Source organism: Anarhichas minor, unplaced genomic scaffold (genome assembly GCF_050575085.1).
Source record: "Anarhichas minor isolate MPS153535 unplaced genomic scaffold, ASM5057508v1 ptg000012l, whole genome shotgun sequence".
Classification (NCBI taxonomy): Eukaryota; Metazoa; Chordata; class Actinopteri; order Perciformes; family Anarhichadidae; genus Anarhichas; species Anarhichas minor.
Window position 1 is genome coordinate 7,638,931 of NW_027466458.1, and position 22,982 is coordinate 7,661,912.

At 44.2% G+C, this 22,982-nt stretch overlaps 1 protein-coding gene across 1 annotated transcript; it reads left to right on the forward strand.

Moving 5' to 3' along the window:
• Window positions 1–778: 778 nt before the first annotated feature.
• Window positions 779–22,975, forward strand: abcc6a (ATP-binding cassette, sub-family C (CFTR/MRP), member 6a). The gene is made up of 31 exons (XM_076090857.1): window positions 779–805; window positions 1,633–1,809; window positions 2,008–2,133; window positions 7,251–7,388; window positions 9,895–10,017; window positions 11,168–11,229; window positions 11,354–11,485; window positions 12,244–12,453; window positions 13,694–13,871; window positions 14,067–14,228; window positions 14,324–14,416; window positions 14,949–15,152; window positions 15,291–15,437; window positions 15,575–15,662; window positions 16,215–16,284; window positions 16,376–16,502; window positions 16,599–16,775; window positions 16,880–17,047; window positions 17,267–17,450; window positions 17,582–17,666; window positions 17,754–17,871; window positions 18,034–18,241; window positions 18,351–18,661; window positions 18,949–19,148; window positions 19,345–19,471; window positions 19,722–19,823; window positions 19,942–20,088; window positions 20,197–20,355; window positions 20,514–20,680; window positions 20,839–21,033; window positions 21,536–22,975. Exons 1-31 carry the CDS (start codon window positions 779–781, stop codon window positions 21,642–21,644), a joined length of 4,521 nt encoding a protein of 1,506 aa, XP_075946972.1. The 3' UTR covers window positions 21,645–22,975.
• Window positions 22,976–22,982: the final 7 nt, after the last annotated feature.

Consider the following 22,982-nt stretch of genomic DNA (forward strand, 5'->3'; position numbering starts at 1 on the left):
GTCATCGCTTACTCATTGGCCACAGGCTCAGGGTCGTGATGGGGATTTATATCGCTGAACTGAACATTCGCAATCCAGCTCAGCAGAAGAGGTGTGATCCAGAAAACCGCCCATGCATGTGAGCTGTTTAGGCTGGAGCTAGAAGTGTATTTAGTTTCTTTCTTTTTGAATCAAGCCATCTTGTAACTTGAGAAACGGGTTCAAGTCTAGGTGAGAATTCATACACCACATACTCACCTTTGGCGCATAATGATGTTTTGCTCACAAGACAGAGCAAGATTTCATTTATTTAACTCATTATTAGCCACTGAATTTGTGAGGATGTGAAGAGTGGCTTTCAGCAGGTTTGCAGCGCAGTTGAAGTCTCTACTACTTTCACATCACTGTGCTTGTCAGGTAAAAATAGACACCTAAGCTAGTGGCATCTACTGCTCCCACCACAGAAATAGGCTGAGTACTGAGCAAAATGCAGAAGAAAGTGCTTGGAGAGGGTTTGACAAGTTGAATTTCTTACATAAAAGTGTTCTGTTCATTGCCTGCCACTGACCGCAGGAGTCAGAAGGGTCTGTGAAAGCAGCCTCCCACACACTGCCTCTCAAGAGATTTATCACTTGAACGGATTTGGTACATCAGTGCTCACAGAGACCACTGGGATACAAATGGTGTGTTCATCACAACCACCTCCGTTATAAAGGTTTAGCTGTGTGGGAATTGTTGTAACCCTGATGCAGGCAAAGAGTGTCACCTCTGATTTTCACAGGTATCCTACCATCAGGTCATGAGTCAGACTCTTGAGGCTCCAAAGGTGGGAAACGGTGGCAATTGATGGTAAACTTGAATTAATCACTATTCACGCTGAGACACGCCGCTCTCCCAGAGCAGCAGCAACTACCAAAGTGCGTCTCACCTGACGTGGTTCACCAGCAGGGCTGCGTTACATAATGAAGCTGCAGCTGCCACCAATTGTTGCCTCTCTTCCTTATCCCAGTTGGGAGTCTACCAGCAGTGCCAGACTACTCCGCCATGCTAGAAGCTGTAAACCACTTCCTGTGGTGACTCCGCAGGGCAGCCTCGTTAGCACAGCCAGACACCGTGCCCCTCATTAGGCCAGTGAAGTGATAAACAAGGGAAGCAAGACAACAACAGGCCACTTAGCCCCTGGTACTTTCTTTTGTTAGAGACAACACATCTTGCTTCTGCTGCTGTTACACAATCTCAAACCTTTGGCACACCTCGTCTGTATGGACTTTTACTATTTATAAGCTTCATTATCAGTATAATCCTTGACCTCACATTTTAATGTGTTGACAGCTTATATTGTCCTCCTGGAATTAGGAAACAAGCCAGAGACGTGGTCAGAAAAAAAGCCACAAACTGACTCAGCTTTTTAGCAAAAGAGGGCCCCTTCCAACTCACACACACTGGCAGGATTGGGCAAAGACACATTATTTTGTTGACTTGCTGTGGTTTCCCTCTGCGCTGCCCTGATGGATGAGGTCTGAAGTCTGAACTCTCTGGACTTGGCTCTCATGAACTTTATCTGTCAGATGATGGATCACATCTCACAGTTTGACTTATAGGTATATTCTGCTGATCTAAACTTCTGGCTTTATTACTTTCTCCTTGTTGTAGGACTGGAACCGTACGTGGTACACAGCCAACCCAGACCTGACCCAGTGTTTCCAGAACACAGTACTGGTGTGGGTGCCCTGTATCTATCTGTGGTTGTTGGCGCCTTTCTACTGCCTTCACCTCTACTGCCATGACTCCGGACGCATTCGAATGTCCTGCCTCTGCACCGCCAAGATGGTGAGACTTCACACAGACTTTGGCCAGTCGTCAGTTTATTGTCCAAGGGCTTTCACTTGATTGCAAATAGATACAAAAGCAAAATTCTATTGATTTTTCTCAACATAAAACCCAATGCTAACAGAAAATAAATATACTGGCAAATTTGACAACAGAGTTTTTCCATTCAGTTTTGTATTACTCTCCTGTCCTGCCCAGGTGTTGGGTTTCCTGCTGGCCTCCTTTGGCTTTGTGGAGTTCTTCTACATCCTGCTGGAGAGGAGCCAGGAGATCCAGGAGCACATGGTCTTCCTCCTCAGCCCCATCATACGCAGCATGACTTTGGTAAATACTGTGGCTCTTTACTGATTCTACTCTAGTGTTCACCCACACGTTTATACCTGTCCAAATAGGGAATTATCTGACTGAAGTCATTTTCATTTTATGATTTTTTGTGCGGTAAAAGCGAAGGGCCTTCTTCTAACATTGCATGCGTTGCATCAGTGCATCAAGGGTGGATGAGCAGCATAGTGTTGAATCTATAAATCAAGGTCCATCTTACCATGGATAATGGCTTAAAGGAGCAGTGTGTAGGATTTACTGGCATCTAGCAGTGAGGTTGCAAAGAACTGAATGCCTCTCCACTCACCCCTCCCTTTCCTGTCGGAGATCATACAGTGGCCTTCAAAAACACCAAAGGCACTCATGGAGCCAGTGTTTGGTTTGTCCCTTCCGGGCTACTGTATAAACAATAGACTGAATATGAAGTGGACATAGTCCCTGTGACGGCACCCTTTGGTTTCTAGACTGCCAATTTGATACCTCGAGTTTGGCATTTTGGTCATTGCCATCTTGTTTTTTTTTTGCCCACGCCATCTTGACACTGAACAAGACATTTTTAGTTGACCAAAGGGTTACAATTACCTTTCCTGAACTGAAAACACACTGCGAAAGTGTTAAAGTTGTAAGACATAAAGATAGACAACTCCCAGACCGGACAACAGCGTGGTAGCGACATGTCAATCACAAGGTAGCCACACCCTAAAGCATACCCTGCTTTATGGTCTGTTTGACTCTAAATGGACCATAATTTACTTAATGAACATCATGCTGTATTGAAGAAGACTTGAAACTAGCGATTGAGACCATAAACTCATGTTTACAATGTTTACTGAGGGAATAAAGTAGAGTCATTTTCTCATAGACTTCCATGCATCCAGACTACTTTTTGCAACTATAGGTATCTGCCTCTGATGGCCATTGAGAATGCAAGTTTAAGGCACTTCCACAATGACTGTGTGCATGATTGTGCATTAGTTTTAGAGAATACGAGTGCACCCATGATGTGTGTGTATGGAAAACGCTTTAACTATTGAGATATGCAACTGATCTGACATCCCTCCAGTGTTGCTCTGGGTAACAGAAGTTTTGGGAATATTTGAGCTTGTGTCCAGCTGGCTCGCATGTCGATGTGCAGCAAATGAAAGGATATATAGCCTATGTACAGTATGTTGGCCAGACACTGAGGTGCAAAGATGCATGACGAGGGTAAGATTTATAGTGTTGCAGGCAATGCAAACATTACAGCACCGTGTAAACGCCGCCAGTATTTGACCACCACTCATCAGGGTGCAGAGTACATGTGTAGTGACATCAGCTACTGTTTGATGTGGAATGAAAGTATGTACGTATGTGCAAAGTTTCAATACAATGAAAAACGTGCTTGGTAGGTGCTGTGCCAAGCACCCATGATGCTCTCCGGTTCCGTTTCTAAAAGTATTCTTCCTACTTCTGAGTTGCACTTTTATACCTTATACGTTGTTGAGTGGACCGTACACTCCAGAGAAAGTTCTCCTTTAAATCAGACACACTTTTAAATCACACGAGGCCCATACAAGGTCTCACATGTGTCTCTTTGTGTCATACATTTCTTTTATTTGTGGCTGTATTTTGTCATACAAATATGCATACAAACCCAAAATGCTTCAGATGTTTTTAGAGACTATTCCCCACACCACTGCAGGACGGACTTAGTCATAAACTGTCCACTCAAAGTAATTGAATCACGTTTTTCGTTGATGCTCTTCTAATCATGTAGTTTCATATAAATGAGTGCTTTGACTCATCATGCACGTTAAATCAAGCTCATTTGAATCTCTTCCAACCTTTTTGTTCATCTTTAAAAAACACAAAACCACCGAATACAACGGTGATGAAACACAATTGTAGCCTCTGTTAAACCTAATTACATAGAAAGGTTCAGTCTTTATACAGGCTAGGCTACAGGTGTGCTGTTGGACGGGAAGCTTTGACTCCAGTTCCTTCTTTGAGTGCCATTGTTCTGGCCAAGACTGTATTTAAGGTGCAACGTTGGAACAAGAACCTGAGGTTTTGAATAAACAAAACAATACCCAAAATCTATAGTGCACATTCATTTGCTCAGGTCTACGGAGAAACAGCGCTCAAATGTTTAGATCCAAATCAGTGCAAGACCTGTGCAGATGTATGCAGTCTAGATGAGAGCTTTAATCTTTACAAATGTTGTTTGTCTCTCCTTTCAAACATCTTGAATCAAACTATAACCCCCAGAACAGTGTTTATAGACGATACGGGCTGGTGTGCAATTAGAGAAATGTTTTCAGTGGCATTTGTTGATGGAAATGACGCTGAATGTTTCTCAGAACATTCATCCCACTCATTTTCTGCAGATTTTAAATGATACTACACTGATGAGTAGGCGCAAAAGAAGAAGATGAGTGCAGCTGACAACATGGGTGGCATGGAAAGTTGAAAATGCTGTTAGTCCCGAAAAGGAGTGATGTAACATTTACAACGCAGTAGAGTAAGGGTGCTGAGCCCGGATAGGATGCGTTGCTGTAGCCCAGTGAGCTGTATAGGTTTACTCACAAAGCTTCCTCTCTCTGCAGCCTAATACAGGTCCTGCATAGTCTCCAAGTCAGACAGCCTTGCCCACCTGTGGTCTTTTCAGACTCCTGAGTCAATAGCAGCACGTGTTTGGCTAGAAATACACTGAGATGTCTCTTGTATCGAGGGATCTAGTTAAAAAAAGATCATTTATTTTGAGAATATAATTTATCAGGCCAAGGGGACTGACAACAAACATCTACTAAATCTAATGAAGATCTCGTCACCAATCTGTAAATCTACTTGCCAGTCCTCTCGCTATTACAGGATATTATGTTCTTGATGCTGATTGTAGCCACCCACCAGCACCCGTTCCCCGGGTACCGGCCTGGAACACTGTGCTCTTGTTGCTTGGACCAGCTTGTATGGTAACAGTTCTCAGCCCACAAATCGTGCTCACTAATGATATGATGAAAAGCACTCACATCACACTGACTATAATCAGCAATACCGTGACGTAAAGGTCCAATTCCTTCCCGAGCGCTGCACACTTCCCATGTAATTATAAGGTGATGGACTTAGTTCCACCCACTGACTTCTACAAACAGATGGCTGATGGTTTTGAGCAATATGGCAAGTCAGAGCGGAAGGCTAGGAATAGCACGGTCCTTGCCCTCGGATGCTGACCAAAGGTCAGCTTTATGATTCCTCTACTTATGCTAAGGTTTGGATTTAGGCTGATGCAGCCTCAACCTCTTCACGACTTAAAGTACCAGCAGTCGAGGACATGAAGTTCTTACCATGGGCTTGGTGCTGCTGACCGAGATACTGGGAGATGTAGATATACAGTACCATAGAAAACTTCAACACTTCAACACGTTTGGAACATATATTTAGTTTGTAAAAACTGTGTTTTAATCATCATGAATTGTTGTGTATCTCTTGTAGGGATGAAAACACAGAAAATGATCACAGACTGCAGTTCCCCTCGGCTCTTGTGGACTTTTTTTAAACATCTTTCAGCTAATTGAGTTGGTTTTACGGCCTCGACCTCGTTTCCAGACGAGGAGGCAGCTATTTTTAGAAAAACAAACGTTAAGAATCCTCCTGGACGCTACATGTCGAGCACCAATCAGCAGACAGACGAAGTTAGCGACTAGCTGGTGAACATAGCAGAGCGTTTAGCTGCTAGAGAGACACATTGTAGTGGAGCTAGTGGAGACCAAATTAGAGCTAAAAGGAGAGTGATTATTAGACCCATATTCATCAGAGACAAACACGACTCAACTCCATGTTGCTTCATGTCGGCTGGATGTGTAAATAAGCCAATAAGTTTGCAATTTAAACTTCATAGGGGGATAATAAGTAAATTATTTGTTTACAGCTTGTTGCGTTCCTCCCAAGTGGCCAAAAATCAATCGATGCAACTTGTGTTGCAAAAAAAGTGTGGAAGTAAAGAGCTCCTCATTTATCGTTAGAATAACTGTAATCGGTACATTTTCCCCTCCAAGCACATCGACGTTCTTAGAGGTCTTGGACGTTCACGTGCTCTCAGTTGGCCGGTTGTCTCTGTGTTTGCATTCCCTCTTTAGTTGTGCTTTCGGCTCCAACGTGCAGTCAGGTGGACCGGAGACTCTAAATTCCCCATAGGTATGATTGTTGTCTCTCTGTATTCCTCCTTCAATAGACTGGCAAGTAGCAAGTGTGCAGGGAAAATGAATGAACGCAAGAAAAAAGAATCAGTGTGTCACCACAGCAAGTTAATGAAAACCCTGTATGTTGTTTATATCTACCAGAGCACATGAGGATCTTCACCCTCTCACGATCACCACTCAGAAATCTGTGCACCTCTCATCACGAAGTGTATAGGGTTGTTGATGTGAGAAACGTATATAATTACCAAGCTGCTATGGTTTATAACAGGACAGTTCTGTGGCTCATCCTAAAGTAACCAATGCGGTACTCATCGTGAACCATCATCAATCATTACAGTGGTTCAACAGCAGATGGGTGACTCCTCTGAGGACATACGACACTGAACCTGGTCTATTTTTGAGTAAACATCACGATATAGAGCTTGTTTGTTTTTTAAAGGAAAGTGTGTGCAGGGCATGGAGCATGCCATGGACTAATTTCTTTGTAGGCAGAAGTCAGCCAGAAACCATCTGTGGCGACGACCAGGGAAATCCCAGAATCCCAAGTTCTTTCTCAAAACCACCATCGGCTGCATTAGATCAGAGTGAATCTAATTTTTCTAATTGTTGAAAAGGTTGGCAGTGACATCGGCACCTAATACGGGAGAGATAGGGCTTTATTACAGCTCAGAAAGAGGTTCTAGCCAGAGCAACTTAGACAATAGTTTGGTTTGAAGTAGAACTAGCAGGTGACTTAAAAAATAATGCTAATTGGTTGGTAAATAAGATTTTTTTTTTACTTCCAAAAAGGTATTTCATCATGTTTTCCTGTCCTTGTTGAATGGCTCCAGGCTGTTTTTTGAGATTTGAGTGTTCTCCAAGCTCGGGGACTGTTTCCTCTCCTGTGCTGTGGGACCCCCACATGTGGATTCTTAGATAAAGTCTCTCTCTGTCTCTCTCTAGATCTTGGCCTTGTGCATCATCCAGTTGGAAAGAATAAGAGGCTGTCGCTCCTCTGTATTCCTCTTCCTGTTCTGGGTCTTGGCTGTGGTCTGTTCCCTGGTGCCTCTAAGAGCGAAGATCCAGCTGGCCATGGACGAGGTATTTCTTCAGACAATTGATTAATACAAAATAACACCACACAGTGTCCTAACACATGATGCTCCATCCAAAATGCTCTATATTGAAAATAAGGAATAATTCAGAGCCAAAGTAAGTGTGTTTGTCAGGTTCAAACTCAGTGAACTTACAGCGTGAAAACACCATGCAGGGATATCTAATCAGGTCCACTCCTACCCATAGTCTAGACACAAGACTCCAGCAGCATAGCTTGAGATATACCCTGTGTCAGCAAAGAGTTCCTGTTTCATCCCCCAATTTCAACCAAGGTAGCCGACGTTAACCAAGTGTTGGAGGATGACACTGCCAATTCTGGTCAAGCCTGTGTGTGTTTAAGTTTTCCTTTTCTTCCTGTGCCTCGCGTCAGACACTGCAATCATTGTTGTATGGGGTATTCTATTTAAGCGCACACAGTCGTAGGGCAGTCGCATTTGCATTTCTATAAAGACACACAAACACACACACACATCCATATTTCTGTTTTATCGTCCTCAGTGTGACATTCCCACACTGCTTGGGGGAGAGTAATGATGGCCCTTGGATAAATGCTGGTGAGACACGGCAGTCCAGGGTCAGACTAGAGGAACGTCAGCGCTGTGTTTATGGGCCTGCACTGCTGTAAACACAGCCAGATGGAAATCTATGCATCCGCACATAATGCGATGCCATTTAGAATTCAGACACAGATGTTTTCATTTCATTCAACCACACGTGTGCACATGGATGCACATGTGACCATCTAAATAGTTCTCCCTCATATCATATATATCTCTACTTCTTGAATAACCAAATTCATATGGGTGCTGCTCTAAAGGTCTTGAGTCTTTTGCTTGGTCATGAGAGTGAACGGTAGGTAGCCTACCATAGCTATAGGTAGACTGAGGTGAAATGGTTGCAGAAGATACAGTCAAAGTTGGACTGGAGATAATTAAGACAACTACATAAACGAACAGATGTCTAATGAGATGATGCGGGGGCTGTTCATTACACCCTAAAAACAAAGGAAGTTATCATTGACTTTCACTCAAAAGCTAATAACTCCTGTTACATAGATAGGAATAGTTGGACATTTTGAGACATACGCCAGCTAAATATGCTAATAAGCTCAGCACAAAGACCTGAAACGGGGTGAAACAGCTTACCTGACTTTCTCTGAGGGCTATGTCTCGTTTGTTTAATACGTACAAAAATACGTACAAAAACAAAGAGTAAAAACAACACTGTGGTTCTACGCTGTGCTGGTGGGAGGATTTTAGGCTACCTTTGGACGGAGCAAGGTTAGCTGTTTCCTGTCTTTGTGCTAAGCTAACTGGCTGCAGGTTTTAACATTGTATTTGACAGGTTTTTGTACATATGTTAGTGTTACAGTATGTCTTGTAGAAAGTTTAACTATGATGCTGATAACGTTACTGTTGCAGGACAATTCATCTGAGATAGTAAAAAAGTACTTTAATCTTGTTAAAAAATGGAACAACGATAAAGGTTGTGTCGCACAGCTTAGCAGTGTCAACTCACATTAAATATTGCACTGACACATTTTGTGAATATTTATGAAGAAAGTGTCGAATTCACTCTGCAGCGTTGATGTTTCCAGTTGACTGAGTTCATGTTTGTCGACCCTTGGCCATTCTTAGTCGCCTGACCTACATTTTTGCCACCCACTCTCCGACCATCCTGACCCTGTTTTTCACTGTGTGGCCGGAACCATTTGGACCCTTCATATCTCCTTTCTGGGCACAGCACCACACTTTTCAGAGAAAGCCTTTTCTACTGTTTACCATGGCTCTGACTTTCATGCGCAGCCATTGCACATTGCACAGACTGGCTGTGGCATTGGCCTTGACCCAGTAGTAAACAATGCATCTGCCAAACCCCACAATTTCTTTACGTCAGGAATAACAAGTGAGTCCTACATTTCACAAAAGTCTCTGAGCGGTTAATATCGCAGCTGCTCCCTTGATTGACTGTAAGGGTGCTGGTTTGTGAAACCACAATCTCCCTATTTACAGATACGGGCTCTTAGCGTGACTGAGAAGCAGCTTTAACTATCACTTCATTTATATAAAGTACACCATTAAAGACTGGGTTTAAGGTCCAAAACATTCTTTATTGTGTCTGTGATCTTGGTGTGTAAACCATCCCTCTGGGTTAGGGTTAGCAATGTGTTAGCATGGGGAAAGCAATGTATTGTCCAGCCACAGTGGAGATAAATGACGCTGTATACCACAGGATGTTGTGTGATATGTTGAGCAATGTTGACAGAGATGAAACCCGTATGTCTTGATTTAATAAGAGCAATGTTATTTTTCTTTGGCATGTGCACGGCCACAAAGACAATTAATTGTTTCCTTAGCTTGAAATAGAAGTCTAACTTACAAAACTTGTCTGGAATAGCTTAACACAAATAAACTGAAGGAACTCTGGCTAAAAGACTGGTGTTGTTCAGCCCTGTAGCAGCCTCCTTAATCTGTGCTTTCCTATTCCACAGGGCATTGCCTCAGACATTGTACGATACCTCGCCTTCTTCTCCTACTTCACAATCCAATTGGTCCAGCTCTTCCTGTGCTGTTTTGCTGACCAGCCTCCAGAGGGAAAAACTGTCTTGGAAAAGGTAGGCAGAGGAGAATGTATCCCACTTCCATCAAAAACGTCCGTCCACTCCGATCCAAAACACAGGAAAGAAAACGCCTGAGCAGCTATCATGTGGTTTTCAACTTTTGTTGTCAGGACATTTTTCCCTTTTGGAGGAAATGATGTGATTCACCTCCTTCCCTCTCTCCCTCCCTCCTTCCACTCTCACTTCACCGCTTTGGCTTTCTATGAGGAGAGTGTTAATATGTGTGTGTGTGTTTGTCGTTGTTCTCCTGCATACCATCACCGCGACTCACTCACTCCAGCGTTGGATAACATCAGGACCGCTGCTTAGAGCCTGTGACAGGCATTACTTAATACAGATCTCACTATCCCATCAAACATGAGCCTGATGACGCTACAGCTCCAAATAGCAAGTGGATTTCGGACAGCTGACAGGTTAATGAAAATGAACTTCTAATCAATCAAACAGACGTGTGACGTAACATTTCCCGGGTGATAAACAATCAAAATAGCTGGAAAAGTCCCTCCGAAACCCTCGGCCGGTGGTGAAGAGGCTGAGGGGGCAGAAGCCGCAGTCTGGTGGACACACCCATTGGTCGCTCCTTGGTGTGTCCTGCTCGTCTTCCTCCACCTTCTCCTCCTCTCCACCCCACGCTCTGGTTAGAGTTACTCACAGGAAGAGAGGGAGAGCGGGAGCGCTGGTAATGAAGTGAGCAAACACCCTGGTGCGGGGCTGGCAGGGTGGAGAGATGCCATAAAGAATGCGTGAGAGGACAAACTTGCTGTGTTTCTGCGTGTGTGTGTGTGTGTGCGTGTGTGTGTGTGTGTGTGTGTGTGTGTGTGTGTGTGTGTGTGTGTGTGTGTGTGTGTGTCCACTTGTTGGAAAGTGTGTGATTAGACATTTCCGTTCTGTCTGAGCTAGACCTCAAAACGTCATCTCCCACCCACTGAACTCTATTTATTCCTGTGGGAGTTCATGGCCTCTGCTCCCCACAATGGACCACCTGACTGTACACACGTTAGCATTCTTAAACACACTCCTCACAAGTGCACCATTCAACCATCAATCGACGGCCTCTGTGAAGCTGTGTGTGTCTCGAAAGCCTTAAAGTGGTGAGAGCTTTACTGCGAAAACAACATTGAGTCCGGTCTTTAATCTGTTGCAGAATCCCTGTCCCGTGAAAGACGCCTCTTTCCTGTCAAAGATTCTCTTCTGGTGGTTCACAGGGTAAGATGGTTCTTCAAAACCCCTAATTTTTTGGCTTTGGCTGACTCACTACAGCGACAGTTTGTACTTGTTTACAATAATATGTGTTCTGTTGACGATTATCTGTGTGAATCATCCTCCTCAGGCTTGTCGTGAAAGGATATCGCACCCCGCTGGCAGCAGAGGACTTGTGGACCCTGAGGGAGGAAGACACGTCGCGCAAGATAATCTCTGAGCTGGAGGAGGACTGGACAGATGAATGTGCCGAACTTCAAAAGTGAGAACGCCTTCTAATTTGAGTCTGATGGTTTGAAGGGATACCCCGGCAATTTGGTATTTGGCTTTCATAAAGTTGACAGACTCTAAAAAGACAGAATAAACAAAATTAAGAGTTTACAACTGTTTAAACTGCTCTGTGAGGCTGTACACGGGGTCAGCTGTGCTTTGGGCTTAATGCTAACATGCTCACAATGACAGTGCTAGCATTAAATTGTCTTTCATGCATACAATCTGTCCCTTTTAATGAGTGCTGTGATTGTGAATCTTCTCTGTGCATTAGCTAGTAGTTGTAGAATGTACAAGAGATGCACGTGTCCTGCACAAAGAATCAATTCCATTTTATTGCAATGTGGCCAAACGTCAGCATGGTGCCGGTTGAGTTAATGACCCAAGCACAGCATGACTTAGCTATGATTGCGGTAAATTTGAATTCAGGACGTCTCATCACCGAGGCGTCCAAAGCGGTCCCTTGAGGACACAGAGCACCATCATGTCAAGGCAAGAACCTTGTGTCAAAGCTTTTTAACACGATCCAGTGCTTTGAAGATCCCTCGTTAAATCCAATAATTATGTCAGTGAATAATGCTTTTTTACTGCTGGCGAATTCTTGAGTCCATCAGTGATGGTACGAATAACAACAGGTTTTTTCTTACAGTCAGTTTTACATTAAAGACATTAAAGGCGCCAGCATCATGTTGGGGCATCTCTGACACAGATAGCTGGTCTGTAACTGCGTGCGTTCTCTCGCTCTGGCAGGCAGGAGAAGGCCTTAGCGTCGGGCGTGGCAATGGGGAGCAGAAGACTGCAAGACCAGGCTCAGCTCCTCAGGAAGCTGCAGAAGGAGCAGAGCTCCGGCTTCTTCCTGCTCAGGACGATGGCGCGCAAGTTCGGCCCGTACTTTCTGACTGGTACCCTGTGTATCATCTTCCACGATGCCTTCATGTTCGCCATCCCCCAGGTGCTCAGGTAAGACTTCCAGGAAGAGTTTCCTGAAACCTAAATCTGCTCTCACAATGAGTGCAATCTGGCAACAAAAAAAGAATAGCTGTTGTGTGATTTGCCAATGTTTGTTGATATTAGCTTTCTCTCGACCCAGTACCATGAAGCTCAGGGTTATTTGGTTCATAGTGCAAAGAGTACCAAAAATAACAAGATAATCCACAAATGTTTGTTTTTATTCTGCATGAAGATGATCGCATTGAAGAACAAGAAGTTCTCAATGAAATTGCTCATAAGGAAGTGACCATGTCGTTATATTTGGAAAAAGATGTTATTGTTATTGAGTTTGTCAAATATAGCTTTCTCGGTGCTCGAAGTCCCACAAACCAAATGTCATTGCGTTCACTGTATTAAGGAAAGCTGCAGCCAATATTTCCAAACCTCAGTTCAGACTGAAATTACCTGGATGGACTGCAGCACAGGCGAGAGTAAAAATAGGCTTTATTGTGGTTTTGGGGGTTAACTGTCCAATTTAGGGATTTAAGTGGAAGAGATTACATTTTCTTGGTATAATTTAAAGAAACGTTGGTTAAGCCGATACTGCAGTCCACATATATGGATATACTTTACTGTTGAAACAACTCCTTGGTTAACACCTCAGCTATCACCTTCATTGTCCTGTTTTCAATGATTTGTGACTCAAACAACAACAGAAGCTGGCAGCAATGTAAACAGGTTACGGCTGACCCACCACCCGCCGCACGATCCCACGAGCCAGACTGGAATGTTGTTGTTGATGCACAGCACCGAATGAGTGCAAGTGTTAATTATGGTCACAGAGCTGTGAGCAGATAAAGTAGACGAGACCACAGCCCTCTGTTCTCCAGTGAGGAGGACAGGCCGAGAGGCAGAGGAGGCTCTAAATGGCAGCAATGCTGTCGGACCACAATAAGGGAACCGCTGGCCAAGTGTGAGGGCAGCCCGGCCACAAGCTGAGCGCTGTTGTGCAACCCGAGCTACTTTGTGCGCACCAGTCAGCCAGCAGCCGCAGCAGCACTAACGGCCACTGGTTTAAGGCACACAATGAAGGTCACATAATACCACATTGAATTAAAAAAAAAGGGATGTTGACGGAGTAAAAACCTGTCTGTGTCTGCTATGATTGGTTTTCATTCACTGCATTTCAGGGAAAACCATAAACAGAGTTTTTGATTTGACCGACATGCACTTAAAAACTGAACATCCTGATTAATCTCCTCCTCCACAGTCTTCTGCTGGATTTCATGAGAGACGAAGATGCTCCGCTGTGGAAAGGCTACTTCTATGCCACTCTAATGTTCCTGCTGTCCTGTCTCCAGTCCCTCTTCAGCCATCAGTACATGTACACATGCTTCACAGTGGGAATGAGGGTGAAGACGGCTGTTATGGGCTTGGTTTACAGGAAGGTGGGTATCTGCATCTACGGACATGTAGCCGCTAACCTCTAGACACCACTTAAATTACCTTTTAAATGGCAAAATCAAGTGAGATTAACAGCTTTTATCTTAAATGAATGATTGTCTGAGATCTTTACGAGGGTGTTCATTTATACTGGACGACTGAGGGCTAAAATGTCTTTGTCTCTTTTGCCGTCAATCCAGTCTTTGGTGATAAACAGCTCAGCCAGGAGGACCTGCACCGTGGGCGAGATTGTGAATCTGGTTTCGGCAGACACCCAGAAGCTCATGGACTTTGTGGTGTACTTCAACGCTGTCTGGTTGGCTCCTATTGAAATTTCTCTTTGTCTCTTCTTCCTCTGGCAGGTATGTCCAAATGTTTTCACAATGCCACTCATTCATGCACAACTGCATTTCAACTGAGAGGCCCTTGACACCATTTCATTCTTTGTTTTATTTAGCATCTCGGCCCATCGGCTTTGGCAGGAATCGCCACCGTCATTCTCATTTTCCCCCTCAACGGATTCATAGCAAAGAAAAGAAGCAAGCTACAGGTAAAAGCAGTAACAGGAATCCTGCACACTTTGGCTCCAGTAGCGCTGACATCTGGCATGTTAGGTCAGGGATGCCACAGCTGGTTTAGATAGTGGCTGAAGAGCCGCGTGGGTGGTTGGCCTGGACGGTACATTCTCTCTTGTCCTTTTGATGTCTGCCCCATATAACGTGCTTGAAAAACAATGAAAGGAAAGGGTGGGCAGTAAGAGGACATCATTTTTCATTTCTTTGGAAAAACAACAGACGGTTTCTGTACATTTGGTTGCCAATTTAATCGAACTTAGTCTTGAATGCAGTGACCACATTCCAGGCTCTTTGTTCTTTCCTTGTCATAAAAATCACTAAAATGAATTTAACAAGTTATATGATGTTCAGGAAAATGACTACATTTGTAACGAGCGCAGACAAACCCATGTTCACAAATGCATGTATTTGCTTTGGTCTGGTAATTGTCTTTCCACTGTGCCGCAGCTTTGGATAGTTTCATTGTTTTCACGACAAAACGTAAAAAGCTCTTTGTCTGGTCGACAGGAGGTCCAAATGAAGTTCATGGACGGACGCATCAGACTGATGAACGAGATCCTGAATGGAATAAAGATCTTGAAGTTCTACGCCTGGGAGAAGGCCTTCCTGGAGCAGGTTCTGGGCCACAGAGAAAAAGAGCTCAAAGCCCTGAAGAAATCTCAGATCCTTTATTCCATCTCCATTGCATCCTTCAACTCCTCTTCTTTCCTGGTAAGAGCACGGAACTAAAAGGAGCTACTGATAAAAAGGGTACCGTACATACAAATATATACAAATTGTGTCTCTAAAGATCCCCCATCACACAAGCCTTTGCCTGTGTATGTAACATTTAATCTCTTTTTCCCCAAGATTGCCTTCTCCATGTTTGGAGTCTACGTGACGCTCGATGACAGGAACGTCCTGGATGCACAGAAGGTTTTTGTCTCAATGGCACTGATCAACATCCTGAAGACCCCACTCAGCCAGCTTCCATTCGCTATAAGCACGACTATGCAGGTAGGTGACATTGTGAGGTCATACCTGTGATTGTGTTGAGATTGGTTTTTTTCCATCCATGGTGCCTGATAAGGTATATTTTGATGGTACCATGTGATGGATACAGCTCAGTTAACTAACCACTGTTTCTGTTTCAGGCTATGGTTTCACTGAGACGTCTGGGGAAGTACCTGTGCTCAGAGGAGCTGAAAGGGGACAATGTCTCAAAGGCTCCATCGAGTTCTGGTAAGAACCCCACCCATGTATCGACTGTAACATCAAACGAATAAATTACTATTCTGCACGGTTTCATTTCCACAATTTCCCTATACTGCCTTAAATCATAGGCTGTCATAATCAATATGAACAGCCCGCAAGATTTAGTTGTTTATATCTGTGGAGTACCACAACCTTGTATGGATCTTGTGCACTGTCACTTCCTGGGTCCCTGGCTAACTGGCAGACAGGGTAATGATAGGATGTTCCCATTTTGTGGTTGAACGTAAATCACAGCATGAATTCAGACATATGACTCATAGAGAAAGAAAAAAGAGAACCGCTGCAGTCCTGGCTGTAATCTGTCAACACTTCCTAAAACAGGTTGTGAAGAAGCAACAGCTCTATAATTTGTATGATGAAGCTAATTCACTTGTAATTACGCCCAGGCTGCACTCTGACGAAAAGACTTCAAGGGGGATTTTTGTTTTGAAAGTTTGTTTGTGGCTCAGGTTGAAGGAACAGGCTTCAGCGTTTATTGCAGGTTTTATTCATTTTACTCAACCTTTCTTTCTTGTTCAGATGGGGAAGACGTGGTGATAGAAAACGGGACTTTCAGCTGGTCTGCTGAGGGCCCTCCGTGTCTTAAAAGGTATGAGTTATGAAAATAATGACAATAAAATGTACTAAATCTACATTAAAAACAAAGAGACTTACAGAACAATGTGTTTCTTTGTTGACAGGATCAGTATCCATGTGCCACGAGGTTCCCTCGTCGCTGTGGTCGGACATGTGGGCAGTGGAAAGTCCTCTCTGTTGTCCGCCATGCTTGGTGAAACAGAGAAAAGAAGCGGCCGTGTCACTGTTAAGGTATTGAGCTTGTGTTCCACATGAACATTTTTTTCTCATTTGTGGGTTTCATTTAATTAATACTGACAGTCTCTCTTTTGACATGTGTCTTCACAGGGCTCGGTGGCATATGTGCCCCAGCAGGCCTGGATCCAGAACGCCACAGTCCAAGACAACATCTTATTTGGCTGTGAGAAACTGAAGACATGGTACCACCGAGTGCTGGAGGCCTGCGCACTGCTGCCTGACCTGGAAATCCTACCTGCTGGAGATGCTACAGAAATTGGAGAAAAGGTATTGAAATGGAGAAATGGAAATGATATGTTTCGGGGCTTTTATTTATCTCCAAATCCTTTGAGTTTATCTATCTAAACTTTGGAATCGTTGTGTCCCTGCAGGGTTTGAACCTCTCAGGTGGGCAGAAGCAGAGGGTGAGCCTGGCCAGAGCTGTCTACAGAAAGGCTGATGTGTACTTCATGGATGATCCTCTGTCTGCTGTTGATGCACATGTGGGCCAACACATCTTTGACAAAGTCATCGGACCAAAAGGAGTCCTTAGAGACAAGGTAATACATGTAACAAAACCAAAATGCAATTCAGCTGCAAAGAGCTAAAACATGGTTTTACAATTCCTTAAACCACTTACAGGCACGTGGCATGCGCTATTGTTCATCATAATATGGAAACCACTACTTTGCTGATACTTTTGTTTTGACGAAAGCCTCAATTGAGTATTGGATTGGGCTTACATGCTATTCTTCTCACTTGTGTGGCTTGCTATACAGACCCGCATCCTAGTGACCCACGGGATGAGCTTCCTGCCACAGGCTGACCTCATCCTCGTCCTAGGAGATGGAGAAATCACAGAGAGTGGCTCCTACCAGGAGCTCCTAAGCCGCCACGGCGCCTTTGCTGAGTTCATTCACACATTTGCCAGCACGGAGCGAAAAGAGAGTGCTATACAGAGAGGTGAGAAACATTCTGTTAAAAGGTGACCGTATAAATAAAAGTCAGCGTGTGCAGAAAGGAGGACTTCTAGACATCAGTCTAAAGATGAATAATCCCAATTTAAAACCCCCAAAAATGTCCCTTTCTTGAAGCTGGTTCCAGGAGGTCCAATGCTCGTCTCAGCATGGTGGACTTCATGCCATTCTCCAGAGACCTGTCACAGGAGCAGCTCATTGGGTGTGTAAACAAACGTGTAAATTGCAAATTTGTGATAAAGATGTTTGGCATCCCAAGCCTGACCTCTGGCCTCTCCGTATCCTGCAGGGGTGACACCACGAATACCAACCTGCAGAATATGGAGCCTGTGTCTGAAACAGACCAGGAACAGGTACCAGAGGACTTGGGCAAGCTAACTGAGGCTGACAAGGCCCGCACTGGAAGGGTAAGTCTGAAAACGGCTTTTGACTTCACCTCCATTGGTGTGAAATTAGGCATAAGTGGCCCAGAAATAAGTTATTGCAAGTTTAATGAACATAAAATAGTTGATATAATGATCATCTAAGTCCTTGAGATTGATGGTACATTTCGTGTTGTTCTACATCAGGTGCGGTTGGCGATGTACAAGAAGTACTTCAAGACCATCGGCTTGGCCATCATCATTCCCATCGTCTTCCTATACGCTTTTCAGCAGGGCGCCTCATTGGCCTACAACTACTGGCTGAGCGTGTGGGCTGACGACCCGATTGTTAACGGCACCCAGATCGACACAGACCTGAAACTGACCGTGTTTGGTGCGCTTGGCTTTGTGCAAGGTCAGTTAGAGAGCTCTAGGAATCCTCACGGCTCAAACTAATGAAGAGTCGACACCGGTTTGTTGACGTTCGACTCTGACGCGATCAAACATCTTTCCCCTCTCTTCAGGTATTGCCATCTTTGGTACGACCGTCGCCATCTCCATCTGCGGCATCATCGCCTCTCGCCACTTGCACATGGACCTGCTGATCAACGTGCTGCGTTCTCCGATGTCTTTCTTTGAGGTCACGCCCAGCGGCAACCTACTCAACCGCTTTGCCAAAGAGATCGACGCCATCGACTGCATGGTCCCCGATGGCTTGAAGATGATGCTGAGCTACGTCTTCAAACTCGTGGAGGTCTGCATCATTGTGCTGATTGCGATGCCATTTGCAGCCGTGATCATCCTGCCACTCGCTTTCCTGTACGCCTTTGTCCAGGTACATTTTCCCCCCAACATTTCAACTCACCACAAATTACTTTTTTTCTTTGAGAGTTTTATGTTCAAGGCGGCTCAGCAAGAGCTGGGTTCCATTACAGTGTATTATTGGAAAGCTCCAGGCTCCAAAACCAACCCTGCTGATTTTGCCATTCACTTGTGTTTTGTTCCCCCACGTGCTGACATAGATGTTACACACGTTCACTATGAATTATGGGAAAGCCCTCAATGCTCCCTCTTGTTTTCACTCATTAAACTTGTGTTTTACTTTTCCACTGTGGGCTACAGAGCTTCTACGTCGCCACATCCTGTCAGCTGCGGAGGCTGGAAGCCGTGAGCCGCTCGCCCATCTACACCCACTTCAACGAGACGGTGCAGGGCGCCAGCGTGATCCGGGCCTTTGGCGAGCAGTCCAGGTTCATTCTGCAGGCTAATAAGAGGGTCGACTTCAATCAGACCTCCTACTTCCCTAGATTTGTGGCCACCCGGTGAGATGATGTGATGATTATAATGTGCATCGCTCAGTTACAGTTCATGAGGGTTAGTGTTGATTCAAAGCAGCAACAGTTGCTGCGATCGCTTTATGTTACATGGTTACACAAAATAACTTCTGGCTTTGGCAATAAGGACACATTTTGGTAGTTGACTGCCCACAGCTGAGCTAAATCAATATTACATCCACAGGTGGCTGGCAGTCAATCTGGAGTTTGTCGGTAATGGTGTGGTCTTAGCTGCTGCCATTCTCTCTGTGATGGGAAAAGGCACCCTGAGCCCAGGCATGGTTGGTTTGGCTGTGTCACACTCCCTCCAGGTAAGAGGCTCTGCCAACAGACACGCTGACACACATTCTCACACAGCAGTTCTGGAGGTTTCCCAATACCCGACTTATTAACGTCAAAGACAGCCAACTTCACATGCACAGCATTGTGGGACTGCAATTTGAGGTTAAACTGGAGAAAGTGGAATATAAATGCATCACTTTGCTCAATCAGCAAATGCATTTTTCAGCACAGGAAAGAATAAGATTTAAAGTGAACCTCAGTGTGTTGGATATTTTGCAGGTGACTGGAATCCTGAGTTGGATTGTGAGGTCCTGGACTGATGTGGAAAACAACATTGTGTCTGTGGAGAGGGTCAACGAGTATGCTGATACCGCTAAAGAGGTGAGTGTTCCCTCCACACCCACACAAACAAATCACAGCTCAAAACACTGAATCCAACACTGTACAACACAAAGGCTTTTCTTCTTCTCTACTCACCCTTTCTCATTGTCTCATTCAGGCGAGTTGGAGTATTGAAGGCAGCTCCTTGCCCCTGGCCTGGCCCCAGAGAGGCACTATTGAGTTCCAGGACTACGGGCTGCAGTACCGTAAAGGACTCGAGTTGGCTCTGAAGGGCATCACCTTACAAATTCACGAAAGAGAGAGGGTGAGTCATCTCGTGGGATAAAAATAGTTTTACCCGTCTTAAGCCTGGATGGTTTAAATTGCTTGAATTATGTTATACGTACGTTCTGACTAAAAACCTGTTTTTCAGGTTGGAATTGTGGGTCGGACGGGAGCGGGGAAGTCCTCACTTGCCCTGGGAATCTTCAGGATCTTGGAGGCAGCAAAGGGAAAGATCTTTATAGATGGAGTCAACATCGCCGACGTCGGACTCCATGACCTCAGATCACGCATTACTATCATTCCTCAGGTGCGACAGTAGTAATAACAGAATCTGAGCCTTGGCTTTCATCATATAAACTGTTTGCATTAGCTGCAATGCGTATCCAAGCCATTCTAAATTATAATAATTGTGTTACCAGTCTGGACCGTGTGGCGATGAATAACATCTGCCGTCCTCTCTCCCAGGACCCCATGCTGTTCTCAGGCTCCCTCCGAATGAACCTCGACCCATTTGACATCTACACAGATGAGGAGGTGTGGAGGTCACTGGAGCTCGCTCACCTCAAAAACTTTGTCTCTAATCTGCCTGACAAACTCAACCACGAATGCTCAGAGGGAGGAGAAAACCTCAGGTATACAGATACGACTCACTATACTGTATATAAACCACAACCCGTTGGTTTGCTAGTCAGTAAACAAACTTTATTACAGGGATATCCGCCCAAAGTTTCATGAAACATACCGGACAGAATCTGATATGTGATTCGATCCCTCTCCTCTGTCTGTGTAGTCTGGGTCAGCGCCAGCTCGTGTGTCTGGCCAGAGCCTTGCTGAGAAAAACCAAGATCCTGGTTTTGGACGAGGCGACAGCTGCTGTGGACCTGGAGACAGACACGCTCATCCAGTCCACGATTCGCACACAGTTTGCAGACTGCACTGTCCTGACCGTTGCTCACCGCCTTAACACCATCATGGACTACACCAGGTACATTATAATCTACTGAGTGGTCGATATTTTGGGGTATTTAGTGGACTGGCAGAAAACGAATCAATGATAAGTTGGACTATTAATCAGTCATTTTAAGAAGTGTTCAAGTAAAATACCAAATATTTGATGGTTACAGCTTCTCCGACGTGGGGATTTACTGCTTTAATGTTTTTCATATCACTGTAACTTAAATACATTTGGACTTTTTTTACTGTTGGTCAGACAAAATAAGCAATGTAACGCATTACTTTGGACTCTGGGAACCTGTAATGGGCACATTACAGTTTATAAACAAAATGATTAATGAAAGTTAAGTTAAATTAAGACATTCATTCTTAATTGCAGCCCTACAACCCACATTAACCGTATACTAATCACAGTTATAGGCCTAGACAACCCAAAACCACAGCTTTACTACACATATAAATGTTAGATCAGGTGTAAAAAAATAAACGCTGGATCTAAAAAACATCTTCCTCCTTTTTTTGCCGCTTCGCAGAGTGATCGTCATGGACAGAGGCCAAATTTCAGAGATGGACTCTCCAGCCAACCTGATCGCACAGCGGGGACAGTTCTACCGAATGTGCCGGGAAGCCAGGCTGGTCTAAGTCTTCAGTGGGCTTCGTACTACGGAGCCGGTGTCCAGGTGTATACAGATGTGGCATCTTATTTGTGCGGCTCTGCAGCACACGTAAAATCGTGCCGTTCCATCCAAGCTTTGTGGCAGCTCGAAGCTGCTCTCCACGAGGGCATTGTCAATGAATCCCAAGAGCAGCTGCTGACGCAGTCCTTATATGTTGGTTTTTAACACACAGACATGCGGTCCTAAAGACATTATTAACCTCCGATGATGAACATTCAGAAGAAAGCTACAGTGGATTGTTGAGAGTCTCCAAGCTATAGATATTGTATATAGAGTAGTGGAGTCAGTTCATTCAATGTAGAGATTAAACCCAGAGCTACAAGCTAAGACTATATCAAATCTTAAGGATTTACATTCTCTTCTTGAATGGGAGCGATAGCATTTTTGTAGTTTTGTAAGTGTTATAAAGCACATGATATATTTTCTGATATTGTCTCAGGCTTAAACGATGTTTACTCGTTTGTTTGTTTTTTAGCCTTGTATACCAAGAAAGAGGCAATTTTGTAACTGTAAACTGATAGAAAGTTATTTCGTCTTCTTGCCCCAGAAACTGGGACAGGAAATACTCTGACACACTAACCTTCAAAAGGTTCACCACGGCAAACGCAGAGGAAGAGAGGTTTTAACTGCCTTCAAAATCTGAGCTGGAAGCAGCCAATGTGGAGTTTTTATATGTCAGGGAAAAGAGGAAAACATTGAAGTGAGCCAAGACAGAAGCAATCTACCAACTATGTTGTGGCTGCTGTTTATTTCTGTCAAAGTAAACACATAAAAAAAAGTCAACAGAGACCTTGCTGGTCGGATTCAACCTGACGTCGGTAGTGAAAACCACCATGAATGAAGAGAATGCCTCTTCCAAACAATGGTGATGAATCTGTGTGATTGTCACTCTGCCTCCACCACACAACTCAGGCCATACGCAGAGAAGCATTGTTCTGATGGTGCTGACATGACAGACTGTAAATAGTCCACGTTGACCTGTTTTGACTTTTTAAAGAGAAGAGGCATTCACTGTTTTTGTCTTACTGGTTTAGACAATATATTGTAAGAGGAATCCTATTTATGTCATATGACAAAATGTATTAAGTGTCCTTAAGATTTTGGATTGTATTATATTTATACTTTTTATAACACGCTTGTTCATTTTTTCACTTTTACTGTTAATATACTGTCTTGTTCCATACATCATGCTGAATCATAACGTTTTATTTGAGTCTACAATGTCTTCATGCTTGAATTCATGTCCTTGCAAATGAGTGTTTGGGGAAAATATCAATAAACGGGGGACGTAAATCTCTTTTTA

Coding starts and splice junctions, on each gene's coding strand:
- abcc6a (XM_076090857.1), top strand. CDS start 779: ATGAGTCAGACTCTTGAGGCTCCAAAG. Junction 13,872..14,066: donor TGGGCTTGGTTTACAGGAAG/GTGGGTATCTGC, acceptor CCGTCAATCCAG/TCTTTGGTGATAAACAGCTC. Junction 20,356..20,513: donor GCATTACTATCATTCCTCAG/GTGCGACAGTAG, acceptor CCTCTCTCCCAG/GACCCCATGCTGTTCTCAGG.